The sequence below is a fragment of the Choloepus didactylus genome, chromosome 1 (genome assembly GCF_015220235.1).
Source record: "Choloepus didactylus isolate mChoDid1 chromosome 1, mChoDid1.pri, whole genome shotgun sequence".
In the NCBI taxonomy this organism is placed as follows: domain Eukaryota; kingdom Metazoa; phylum Chordata; class Mammalia; order Pilosa; family Megalonychidae; genus Choloepus; species Choloepus didactylus.
The window spans coordinates 87620329-87634478 of record NC_051307.1 but is presented as its reverse complement, the minus strand read 5'-3'; the positions used below and the strand labels follow the sequence as shown (position 1 = coordinate 87634478).

Here is a 14150-nt window from a genome sequence, read left to right as displayed (position 1 = left end):
CTTTTCTAAGGCTAACATTTAATGATTTCTACATGAAGCTTTCTCTGAGTAATTTCTCATGCTTTTCCCCCTGTGACTTTCTCCTGCTTTTTTGCTATAATTTTGTTTTTTCAGTGCTTTAGTTCTATCTTCCATCAAGACTAAGATAATCTTTTGATAGAAGCTGTGTTTTATATTTTTACTTAAAGTGTCAGTCTGTATAGAGTACAATTATAGGGAAAGTGATGAAACTTAATAAATGTTATTTTGTTGATGAATTGATAAACTTCCAAATTATATCCCACTTACCCAGTAATAATAATTTCTGGATATGTTTGTGTCCCAAGGTTCCAAGCTCCTCCACTGATTGGCCACTCCTGGATAACAAGGAAGAACATATAAGTTTCAATTTTTAAAAATCTGAATTACAGATTTACAATGAAAATACTTAAAAAAATAACAAAAGGCTCATTTAACAATAAACAGCTGTAAATTAATCAAGGATAAGGTGTGCAGTTAACTTTTAATTCTTTCATTGAACAAATACCTACAAATGTACAATTCTATCTCCTTTCAAAATATAAATTTTAACTAATACTACCATTCATATAAATAAAACAAAGAAGCATTTTTAATTCTGCAAATATAGCATTGCTACGTGAACCACATAGTCTACGCAAACCAAACTCTGGTTTTCTACATAGAATGTGATAAAGATAGTGACCACTGGAGTTGTACATCTCAACAACCTGTGCTAATAATAGGTCATAACAGATTACCGGTTACAATGGCAAGTATTGAATTCTGTAGTTAAATATAACAAAAAGAAATTCTAGAATGTTATTCAACAAATTGCTTTTGATAATTATATTTTGTTAACCATCAACTGATTAATAACTGTTTAACTAGGAGGAATTGACTTTCTGAATTTTTTAAAAAAATCCTAAGATAATTCAAAGACTACATTTCATGCTTCAAATATGTTAAAGTATATACTTAGTATATAAATGTATATGATACCTAAGTATACCTTAGTATATAATTATATAATTAGTATATAAGAAATATGAATCCTGTAGGCTTTAAACTATGTAGCATTTAGGAAATTTGAATCTTACAAGTTATGTCTTTTAATAGATACTTAGATCAAGTCCTGTTATATGGAAAGTCAGATAATAAAGTAATAAGAATAGTATGATCATATGATATGAATATATAATACAGGAAATATTATACTTGTTACTTTTACCTTATTACTGTACCCTTGTTTTTTATGCTTGACTCCTATAGAATAGAGTACTAGAATCAAATCCGGAGGGCAATCTGCAAAGTATGCTGTGCATGTAACTGGTGATTCATGAATGTCCATGGGATATGGATTTTCAAAGATTGGAAAACTAATAGATAAAGACAATATATTAGTATAATTTTGCATTGATAAAAATGTAATATAATTTTATAAAATAAACCCTCAAGTGTCTCTAAATATTAACTGTAAATTTAACTTTTTTAAGCACCAAAACAATTACATCAACAAGAATGTTCTTCTTTTAATAGCTGCTTATAAAATTTTAATATGAATGCCAGTAAAATTTTACTCCAATAAATTAATTTTCTTTCCCATAATTCGAACATCCACAGTAACACTGCTTTGCTAAATGGATACAAGTTCTATTAAACTGAAAATATTATGCAACAAGTTGACTCAGCCAATTTATTAAAAATGTTAGCAACTAGGTACTTCATCAAGATATTTATATATTTATAAATATTAAAATGTCCTACTAAAATTTGACATGTTTGTCATTAGGAGGCAAAATGTCTGAGTTTTGTTTTGTTTTGTTTCACAGGGGTAAATGAAAGATGGGTTTGGTGTGTAGGTGAGTATGTGACTGCGTATGTTTAAAGATCATTTAACGTGTAAACTAGAGAAAAGTCGGGCTCTAGATATCTATACATATTCCCTTTTAACTGAGTATTAAATCTGTGCCAGACACAGTTTTTAACTCTTCACACACATTAACACATTTAATATTCACAATAATCTTACGAAGCAGGTACATATTAATATACTCATTTTATAAATAGGTAACTGGGGTAGTTAAGTTCATGTGTCAACTTGGCCAGGTTACAGTATACAGTTGTTTGACTAGGCAAGCACTGCCTTGATTGTTATTGTGAGGATATTTCATGGACTTGAATAATCAGTAAGTTGATTGCATCTATGGCTGATCACATCCACAATCGAGTAGACTGCCTTCAACAATGAGAGAAATATCATTCAATTAGTTGAAAGCTCTAAAAAGGAGCAGTCAGAAGGTAGGATTTCAGCCAGTCAGCTTCTCCTCATCTTCTCTGCTTCTAAAATCCTGCTCTTCTGTATTATCTGCTGCATTAGTCCAAAAATCCTTTCATCATGTGTGATTTTCCTTTAGTCAGTAGACTACCAGATGGTCAGACATTTCATTCTACAAGTTTCTGTAACAATTGCTTTTACTTAATGGAATAGCAGTAATGTGATCCATTTTTATATAGCCTGTGTTTCCAAATGCTTGTCTGTAAACATTAGGGGTTTCCTTTAAGCTGTCTTACAATGTTTTCAATGTTTCTCAAACTTTCTTGGTATACTTTTCATTATTGAATCAAATTATATCTCTGTAATTCTAGCAACACAATATTCACATAAAGAATTTTTAGCATTTCAATAACACTAATGTCCTCCTGTGTTTTAATTGTAAAGAATAGAGTTTAAAAGTAGCTAGCATTAATCTGTGCATAGATAACTTACTTGCTTTGTGTCAGATCAACTACAATGAGATCTTTCTCCAGAAGTACTACAACAGCATAGGGTTCTTGAAATTCTAAAAATAAAGAAGAAAAAATTGAAAAGCTTTCAGATTGTACATTTTATAAAACCACCAAACTTGCAATTCCTTTCACTCCTGTGCAAATATATTTAAATGATTTGAGAAGACCAAAATGTGAGGCAAAATTAAGGCGTAACAAAGAGCACTTTTAAAAAATATATGCTGTGTTTCTCAAATTTAATGTTAAGATCACCACAGGGAACAAGTTAAAAATGTGAAGTTGCATAGCACAATGTTAAACATATCTCAATAATAATGAGGTGAAACTTTAACCTGGTCTTTCTGATCCTAAATTCTATCCTGCTTTCCTAATACTAAGAATTTGTACTGGGTAGTTAAAAGTATTTAACCATAAGCTCAGGAATCATTTGGCAGGTATTTTATTCAGAGGATTTGAGTCTTGGATGGGAAACTGGAATAGATGACATTCACAGTCACATTTGTGTAAGAGAAAAATGAAAGAAAACTATGAAAGAGCATACTCTTGTTTGGGTGCATATCTATGTGGCAGTATGTAGTCTACACACTATTTGCCATTATTCTCAGACAGAGGCTTTCCCTCTTTCTCTGTATCTCTTAGAGTTATTTTTAGTTGCTCAGCAGGGTTCTCATAATTCTGGTTTTTTATTATTTTGTTTCTCAGACTGGAGAGCAAAGTAGTTCTATTCTACTAGCTATTTCCTCTTTGTCTTCTCTTCTTAGCAGTATCACTAGCTGGGAAGCAATTGCTAGGAAAATAAAATAATTGAGACATCAACATCAATGAACAAAAGTCAGAAGTATCATTTTAGGTAGTTGCATTGTTTTAGATTATTTTTGTTTCCTTACAAATAATTCAAACTAGTAACAGAAGTTTCACCTTTGTAGTGTACTATGGTGACTAGCGAATGAAAAGATATCCTTAAGAGTCAATGTTAGTTTCAATTCTGTGTCTATTATTCATTAATAGTTTGATCTTGGGCAAATTAACTTTGATATTCAATTTCTTCAGCCATGGAAATGGGAAAATAATAGCTACCTTAGAAAGTTATGAAGTTTAGATGAAATAACATATACAAAGATGTCTTACTGCAAAGCCTGGCACACGGTGGTGCTCAATAGATTCCAGCTGCATGACTTCCTTCATTAGATTGCTGGTCTATCCTGAGCAGGATCAGTTTTCTAACCCTAGCCCCAAACAAGGCAAAAGCTCTATCATAATTACTACTTCTCTAAAGAGAAAAGCATTATTTATGGGACTTAGAGAGGACTGGATACACATAAATCTAGATGAGAAACCAAGAAATTCTGAGTCTAGATTCTACATTAAGCACTTGGTTCTTTGAGAAAAGAATTGAATTGTTAGATGTCATAAATGATTCAGCAATATTAAAAATTGTTTAAAATGCCTTTTGTTTAACATATGCATAAAATGTATCACTGCAGTTGTAAAGATTGAGGTTCCACACTTGCTAATGTAGAATCATAATCAACATATATACTGTTAAGTGGGAAAAAAAGTATTATATAGAACAGTACAAAGAATATGCTGTCGTTTGTACACAAAAGGAAATAATGTGTGCATACATGACTGAGTACACACACACACACAAACACACACACACACACACACACATTATCTGGGGGAGAATGCATAAGAAATTTGGTAACAATGGTTGCCTCTGTAAGGGCAGTGAGAAACTTTTCACTATATACTGTTTTGTATTGTAGGGCTTCTTTTCTGCCATTTTCATGTATTACTGTTTTAATTGGAGATAGTAAATAAAATACATTTATTTTCTACTGAGTAAATTTAACCTTCTGTCCTAACCCCTGACAGATGAAAAGCTCCATCCTTACCACCACTTCTCTGAAAAACAAAGATTTATGTATGTGACTTGGAAGTAAATAGAAATGGTTGCAGTATATTTATAATTTATTGAATATTATTGGAAATTGTCCTAACATCTCTACTGATATGCAAAAATTTATATATCCATACACACACACACACACACACACACACACACGCACACACGGTGTTGAATCTTTGCAACCACACACGCTGGTCCATTCTCTTCTAGGCTTTTAATATGAGGCATTTTCCTAAGCTCAGCTTTTGGTCCTCTGTTCATTTCTTCCTGTGTTCCTCCATCATTCATTCTCATAGCTTCAAAAAATATCTATATTCCGGTGATTCATTAATAAATATTGTAAGCTCTTTTCTCTCTCTTTTTTTCTGTTCTTGAAACAGCTCGACTGACTCTCAGTCAAGCTTCTTTCCCTCATTCCAAAGACTGCTATTATTGCCCACAAAACAACTATCCTTAAAATATATAGTTATCTTTGACTCATCTATCTTGTCATTCCTTAATCCAGTTCTTCGCTAAATTCAGTGGATTTCTCTCTTTCCATTACAGACAGCCCCTTGTTTCAGGTCTTGATCATTTTAAATACTTGTTATTACAACAGCTTTCCACCCGAAATCTGGAATTTCAGATTTCAGTGACTTCTCTTCAAACTCTCATATTCCTTTTTGGCAAATCTTCCTAAAAACACTGCTTTCTTTCATCGTAATATTTTCTCACAATTCCTCTGTTGTTCCCTGTCACTAGAAGGCCTTAAGTTTCTCTATAAATTGATCTTACTCTGAAAACCTCCAGTTTCTAAAACTTCAGTGCAATATTCTTTTTCAAGACCTAGGCCATTCTTCAAGGCCTACCTAAGTTCTACTTTCTCCAGAAGCTTTGCATGAATATTTTGTTCATCATCTATCTATCTAGCCTACAAATTAGTACAATATTTACACTCTCTACCACTTAAAGTCTTATATTTAAATTTGACAAGTCATACTTATCTCCCTCACCAAACTAGATTTTATGCAATCTGATATCAGAGATCAGTTTCATACTTCATACTTCTTGTATTCTCAACAATTCCTTGTTGTATGAGACCACAGAAGTAACCTAATAAATATTCATGGATTAATTAGTTAATGGCACAGGTAATATTCTGTTTCTAGTAACTCAGGAATTAAAGGGCTGCATTCATTGTTATTTCATATCAATTTATCCAACCTTTTAAATATGAAACAAAAGAATTTAAAACAAAATATATTCAACAGTAAGACAACTTACATATCTTCATAGTTTACAAAATGTGTTCACTTAACCTTCTAATAATAATTGCGATGATATTATTCTCTGTCTACAAATGATAAATCAAACTCATAAATATAAAGTGACTTGCCCAATGTCACATAGCTAATAAGTGGCAGAGTTAAATCATACAACCAAATAGTCTGTCTCCAAGTCCAGTACTATCTCCCCTATATCTATGTTACCTCTTGAAAATTTAGCAATGTATATATACACTATGTCTTTTCAATAATAAACACATATTTCCCTTATGTTTTCATCCTTTCAAATTTTAGATTTCATTATTAAAAGCTTATATTTTGCATATAAGTTTAAACCTAGCTTTTATGTTTACAAAAGGAGTCTTGATTTGTATTCAGGATGATAAGAAATATAAACATCTCTTTTCCCAAAGGCTTTTCTGAGCAATAATTCTCAAAATTAATATAAATCACTAACCACACATCAGCAATCCTAGAGTAATCAGAGGTGCCACAATCACATCTGATGCAAAACCAGATGTAAAACATATGCAGCACCACTTGAGTTCCAGATCACTGATATCAGGTAAGTGCTTTAACTTTGATTGGCTTTAGAATTGGATGGGTGGAGCTGGTCTAGGAGAGGCTATCAGGAGACCCAGTTTCCCCAAGTGATTTTACCTCAGACCCCTATCGGACCCTCCCAGCTCAGCTTCCACCGTCCTTATCAAAGTTTAAAGCACTTACCTGATATTAGAACCCTGAAACTCCAGCAGTGTTGCCCTGCATCTGTCTTACTTCCATTTTGTCAAGTAGGTACAGTTGCAGAACCTGCTCCAATACCTGCAGCTCACAGTGTTGTACCACGGTGGATGCCAGCTGCCAAAACTGAAAATACTTAACCTTAATTTTGTTAGGAACTTGTCATGCAACATTTCAAAAATGATTCTTTCAACATTAATAGTTTCATTTTAGTTAGCTACTTACCATTTGGATAGGGTGTTTCACATAAAGTTAGAAATTCAACAATGGGATGATCCATTTCAAGTACCGTAATTGCTTTTCCATGCATGATGGTTAAACTTGGTCTTCTGCAAGCTTTGTCATAGGACAGTCCACCAGAAAATATTATGAATGGTTCACTATATAGGAAAAAAGTTAATGAGACAGAGGAATCTTTTAAGACGATACATGAGTCACAAGACTGAGCCTATAAAAAACAGGCTGCAGGGTATCATATAGAATATAATTTGATAGAATCAAAGGCTTTCCCGGCTCAAAATATCTCCCCCCAACAACCTACTATTGTACCATTTCCCTTTTTCTGGATGTACCTTCTCACCATTGAACTTGCTAATGGAGCAGTCTCTAAAGGTGCTGCCAGGTGAGGGCAAGGCTTTCGGAGGGAGGAGGAACTGCTTATTAACTTTCAAAAGGACATCTTCACATACATTAGTTGTTCCCAAACTCTAAATCATTACTATTAGCAGGTTAGTCCACGTTAGGGTTAGTATATCAGTTGGCATTTTGGGTCCTGAAATCCTAACATAAAAGAGGTAAATTTCAATATGAAATGGGATGTCACAGTGGCAAACCCAGAATGGTAGAGGGTAACACAAAAATTCTAGATGACGGAGTTTCTATGGAAAAATGGGTTTGATAAAAAGATGGAGAAATCTAATGTATAAGAGAAAAAACAGTTCACCAAAGATAAATGTGTTTCCTCTTAATTTACCTAGGGCTCGCTCTATTCAGCTTGTTCAACTAATAAAAAAAAAAATTCTCTAGTCCTTATTAGTCTGCAAGATACAATTAGCTAATAGAGTGGGATTGAGATGACTATAGAATGTTGTAGCTATCCAAAAATTATGAAATAGCTTCACAATTTTTCATTTTTCTTTTTTCAAACCAATATCCATATATCTCTAGTACAAGTATACGAAAGAAAATATGTGCTGACATGAAGTATTTTCAAGAAGTAAATATCAAATTGAAAATATTCTTCTCCAAAAATAATTTCAAAAAAGAACTAGGTACTTTTATTGTACCAATCCTTTGAGAACATAATATTACTCTAAAGAATTCACTTTCACTCTGTCTCTAGAAATCACTCTAAAGATTTCCCTTTTATTCCACTTTATACTGTGCAAATTACCCAACAGTAACAATAGGACATTTGCTAACATTATGCTGGCTATCTAACAAAAAAAAAAAAAAATGGCTTTAAAAATTATCTGACAAATATATAAAATGTCCATACCAATTTTTATTTATAATTCAGTTTTCATATTTTGCTAACATAAATATTTGACTTCCAGGCTAAATGAGACAAAATGCTGTAATTTGTTTTCTTTGAGTCCTGCATCAGCCATTTGACTGATAGTCTTGTACCAGTGATTTCACATAATAAATGATCAAACTCCTAATGGTGGTATTAAGAAGGTTGTTATGTGTATAAAATATATTTTTAAATTATTAAGAATATTCTTCAGCTTTGAAAGCATTTCTATACAGTTCTTTACGAAAGAGTATGAATATTTGTACCTTTGTTTGTTGTTTTGTTGCAAAAAAGACAATATGGAGGAAATATCTTTCTATAAGTATTGAGTTTAACTATCTGCTCTAAATATCATTAAAAGGCCATGAAAGAGTGGGTGAATTTACTCTTATCCCCTAGTAGTAATCCAAACATAGGAAAAGGACCTAATTATATTCCTTCTTTTTGTATGCAAATTGAAAATACGTGCCTCTCTAATACTGAAAGGGAGCAACACCTCTTCTGTTCTCTGCATCAGAAAAACTGGGTCTGAAGTTAATTGTCGATATATGTACGCTTTTCTGTAATCTACTGAATGATTGAATAAAAAAAGTTATTTACTCAGGAAAATGTTCAGTGAACCACTCATGGATAATTGTATCAGATATTTAATATGATGTTCCAGAAAGCATACTGAATATTTACTATCACATTAAATTCTCATTTTACTACTGAGGTTAAGTAACAATTAAGTGGTGAAAACCCAAAGAAAATTGAGAGTTATCAGACTCCAAAGTCTAAACAGTAGTCTATACTGCCTCTGATAATAAATAGCTACAATGTATTAAATGTTTACAATGTGGCATATATCGTGCTATATGTACATATAAAGTAAATTTCATGTACTCTTCAAAACAGCTTGGATAAGGAAAGTAGACGAGGAATCTGCAATTCATGGAGGTTAAGTAACTGTTCAGGGTCAAGCAGCTAGCGAGTGGTGGGATAAGGATTCAAGCCAAGGGTGCAAAAGCCATGCTTTTTTTTTTTTTTTTTAATTTCTAGTCTAATATTTCCCAAGCTGTGGAATATATCTTAATAAGTTTTCTACAAAAAAGATTTTTTAAAAATTTAATAATTTAATACACATTTACAAATAATATATGACATCCTTGAAAAGACAAAATAATAGTGATGGATAACTTATCAACAGTTGCCAAGGATTAGGAGTGGATGGAAGGTATGATTAGAAAGAGATGGAACAAAGGAGTTCAAGGGTAACGGAAATGTTCTGTATTTTGATTGGGTGTGCTGGTTACAGGAATCTATATATATGTTAAAGTCAATAGAAATGTATATGAAAAAAAGAAGTCAAATTTTAAAAATAAAATGAAGAAATTAAAGCATTAAAATTTTGTCTGAATGAAGGCAACAATAAGTTGCATAACATAACATAATAAACATTAAATGCTAACATTTACTGAGTTATTTATGATGTCCCAGGCATTGTGTGAAACACTTTACATATATTATTTTATTTAATCATTATGACAACCTAATGAGAGAGATACTATTACTTCCCCACTTTACAGATAGGTATCGAGGCTTGGAGACGTTAACTACACATGAAAGCCTATCATATAAATCTAGTCTCATGTAAAGGAAGGGATTAAAAGACTAGCAGAAAGTGATTTCCTTAGCTACAGGGAAACTTGATAGTCAATATTCCTTTCTTGAAGGGGATACAATTATTAAGCCTAGAACCAACCTTGGTTGGAGTGCCAGTAGGCAAAGAGGTAACTGGGAACAAATGATTCCTGAACAGAGTGGTCGTCTATGCCTGGAAATTAAAGCAAGTCTATAAATGGCTGAAGTGAGACAAAACTAAGCAGAAAACATGTCCCTTACATCTGCTACTTCCCCAGTCCATTAAGAGGCCCTATTGCTGTAACATTTATGCTAAAGCTCTTCCTGTAGTTTCTGCATCTGCCACAGCCATCCTAAATTTTGACTTCACAAAGTTTCTGCTACATACTAGATAGAGTGGAATTATATTCATACGCTTCCAGACTGGCCCTTTTGCTATGTCAATACCTTTAAATAATCCTAACCTCAGCATTCTTAATCTTTTAACTCCTCTGCTCCATGAGCTGTGGAGGTGACTTTTCTAATTTAGTAATGATCACAATAAAAAGACACAGGGTATACTAAATAAAGTACATTAGTAAATGCAATGATACTAATTGGATCAACAATATGCTATTATTTCACATTACAAATCCAAAGAATTACTTCTATACAAAATTGGATTACCAATTACTAGAACCATTCATGGATTTAGGAGTAGTTGAACAATTTTAAAGATGTGGAATATCATGGCTCTGATGATAACAATAATAGTAACTTCTACTTATTAAGAACCCAACTATTTGCCACTCCCCAAAATTATACTTTACATGATTTACACCTTATTTCATTCAATCCTCACAAGCATTCCAATGATGTCACACAGATATCTTACTCCAAAGCCAATAATCTTAATCATTATTTTATATTGCTTTGACTTAAGTTCTGATTCTCAAAATACCTTCTCTTCACATTTGTGCATTTCTCCCTTGTCCTGTCACCAGTCTATCATGCCTCTGATAAAAGTCCCACATCAGGCATCTCCTTTGCCAAGAAGAATTCACTGATCTCTCTCACTTCACCATTATCTTCCCAACTCTCTTAAGGCTGAGTTGGGTTCCCTTTTAATGTGCTCTGGTTGTAGAAAAGCCATTAGTAGCTTGCCTTTGCTACTAGACCATAATAAAACCAAAGGCAGACATTAATATCTTTCCTTTAGTACACCAAACAAATTGCATAGTTCCTGGTAATTTCATAAATATTGTTTCAACTGAACTAAAGTGAATATTGTTGAGTACTTCATCAAAATACCTTTTTTAAAAAGCCCCAGAGCAACAAAATAGATGTCATATAGACCATGGATCAACTTCGCAGATTTTCACATGAATCTGTATGCTCTCATTTTCTATAAGTTTGGCTTTAAGTTTATTAGTCTATAGGAAAACAAAAGACTGGATACTAGTAGATAATACAATGGAAACAGCAAGAAACTCTGATAGCTAAAAACTGAAGAAGATAAAAAAACATAAATATCCAAAGAAAAAGTAAAACACACACACACATTATTAGGAGTAGTTAACATAGTTCTTCCACACCTCAATAGTCCTTGAAGTGCATCACTGTATAACCATGATGTAAATAGTGATGATACTGAGTGCACAGAGATTAAATTATAAATACTGTTTTAAGAAGGAAAGAATATATGTAATATTTTAATACTTCTGCCATAAATTTAAAAAGTTTTAATACTTTAGTTATAATAGTATAAATTGTTTTTTTAAAGTTTTTTATTAGAAAAGTTGTAGGTTTACAGAAAAATCATGTAGAAAATACTGAGTTCCCATGTACTCACTCTCAGTATTAACATTTTGTATTAGTGTGGTATCTGTTATAACTAGTGAGAGAATGTTATTATGATTGTACTATTAACTGTAACATCAGAGTTTGCTGATGAGGTTAAAACGGAAAAATTTTAGACTATATATATGTTACTAGAATAAAAAACTTATTAAAAAAGGTAAAAACCATAGGTCTGTACAGTTGAACTGTGATCAAGTTTGCTAGTTTATGTATAATAACATTAGGCTGAGCCAGATGTATTGCCAAATATAAACTAACTGGCTAAAAAAGACCATAATTTTATTTAAATATTATTAAAATTTTAGAAAAGCAGGTATGAACATTAAATGGATCTATAATGCCAGGAATACATTGTAGCATGAGCATATAATTAAGAAAAATACCATTATTTCATCTATAGTTGAAATAAAATTAAGGGTTAGGCAAGGTTTGTTATTATGACAATTCTGGGTGAGAGTTTTGCCACTAAAATTATTACAGGTAAAAGAAATATTGTTGATGTATTCATCAACAATATAGGATATGGCTGCTATATATACAGGATAAAATTTTACTAAATATTAATTATTCTTTAAATGCCTGTATGTTAAAATTTAGTACTCTTTATTATGCCAATATAAATAACTTCTTAATTTCCAACTAACTGTAATCCTTCTAACTTTAGAATGTAAGATCCTAAAGTACAGAGACTTTGTTATATATTTCTTTCATGTGCAATACAGCTTCTGCTATGTGCACATAGGTTCTCCTTAATAAATATCTGTTGAATGAATCTACCTGTAAAGTGCATAGCTAAAAAGTTCTACTGTTAAAATTAATGTATATAATAGTCATCTGAATACTCATAGGGATTTTTTTAATAATTAACAGTTATTTGCAATATTCATAATAATGATCATTATAGCAATGCCTATTAAACAATAGAAAATCAGTTATTTTTAATGGTGAGGATTCAGCCAGTTAATATATTTATAATTACATAAAATTTGACAGAATACATAAATATTAAATGTTATTTGCCTTTTTCATCTATGTTTCTTACATATATTCCCATATCTACCAAAGTAAAAATGCATACCTGTTTCTACAAGTCTTGTATTCTACTTTAAGAATCGGTTTACAAGATTCGGATTTTCTTCCTTCTCTTTGACTTTTTCCTAAGGAAAAAAAAGATTCCATTAACTCTCAAAGTTTACTTATCTATGAGAATTTAAAAATTTGACTAAAAGAGTGAGAAAAATGTAATAATATAATAATGTATTAGTCATAATAGGATAAATGCATATCTATGCATCCTAAATTTTTGTTGAATTTGTAAACAATTTTTAGTGTTGTAACAATTGATTGCTATATAGTCAATTACAATATCTGTAAAATTATCCAAGTTTTATTGCTTTACATTCTCCACATATAAATCTAGTCTTACACAAAGTTATTAAGTTTATTAAATTTAGGATAAATTCAGCAACTTTAGAATTGAAAACATATAACACAAACATACTTATCTGCATAATTAAATGTATTATTATGGAAATCCATACTGGGCTCAAAATTCTATCCATGATATAAACAAGCAAACTCTTTTATATGCAGAAAGGTTTGTCATTTAAGCATATGACGTATTCATTTAAAGGAAAGTCTATTAGACAATGAACACAGATGATATACTAAATGATTTGAAAAATAATTTTAATCATGTGCTCTATTTGAGCGAAACAAAAATAAAGGTTTCTGGCAGGGGAAGGTTTATGTTGTTTAGACTCCATAAGATTTTGAATAAATGATCAAAAAAGAGAAGGAAATAGAAGTAGAGCTACTCCATTATGGAATATACTTACCTCTTTAGCTATGCTTTGGTCATGATTCTATATCTCATTTTAATAAAATTGGCATGTTTTATAAAATGCTATGTTTGTTTCTTTTTAAAATTTTTAATAAATACCCTTACTCTTGTCTTGCCACAGTGAGACTTTACCTGCACAATATGTGCAGGAATTGCACAGCCAAATCCAGATATGTTAAGATTGTCTTACTCACCTAGTTTAAAGGGCAGGGAAGCCACACACAAATAACCATTATCTGCCCTATACTATGTTTTCTGAAATTGCCTTATCTTTATTTTAGACTGTGGTTACTAAAGAAGCAAGCAACAATATAATATTGGTTGTGATAATTCACATTTAAAAAATAAACAAGAATCCATACCATATATAAAAGAGAATTACTGATATGACATGAGGCCATGATACCTTATAAAGAGACAACTTTGGCTCAGGGATTCACTTTGATCAGTGCTATCTAGTCACTTAGTGGTAAGGAATAGATAAGTGGAGAATATTGGCTTTGGTAATAATAAAGTGGGATTAGACAGAACCAAAGTAAATGACACAGCCACAAGAGAGATTCTTTCTCCTTCACTTGATGAATACTTCCATTTCTCTGTGTTCTTTATCCAGTGCTTCTCTAT

General features: G+C 31.7%; 1 protein-coding gene across 8 annotated transcripts in view; it reads right to left on the bottom strand.

The window, feature by feature from the left end:
• STXBP5L (syntaxin binding protein 5 like) overlaps window positions 1-14150 on the bottom strand; it is a 553599-nt gene that overhangs the window by 205745 nt on the left and 333704 nt on the right. For all 8 annotated transcript variants that reach the window (XM_037836387.1, XM_037836395.1, XM_037836407.1 and 5 more), the window contains 5 exons: window positions 12762-12840; window positions 6931-7085; window positions 2768-2840; window positions 1229-1376; window positions 289-356 (listed from right to left, as the gene is read on the bottom strand). In XM_037836387.1, the coding sequence (XP_037692315.1) occupies window positions 289-356; window positions 1229-1376; window positions 2768-2840; window positions 6931-7085; window positions 12762-12840 (523 nt within the window). The remainder of the gene's footprint in view (window positions 1-288; window positions 357-1228; window positions 1377-2767; window positions 2841-6930; window positions 7086-12761; window positions 12841-14150) is intronic.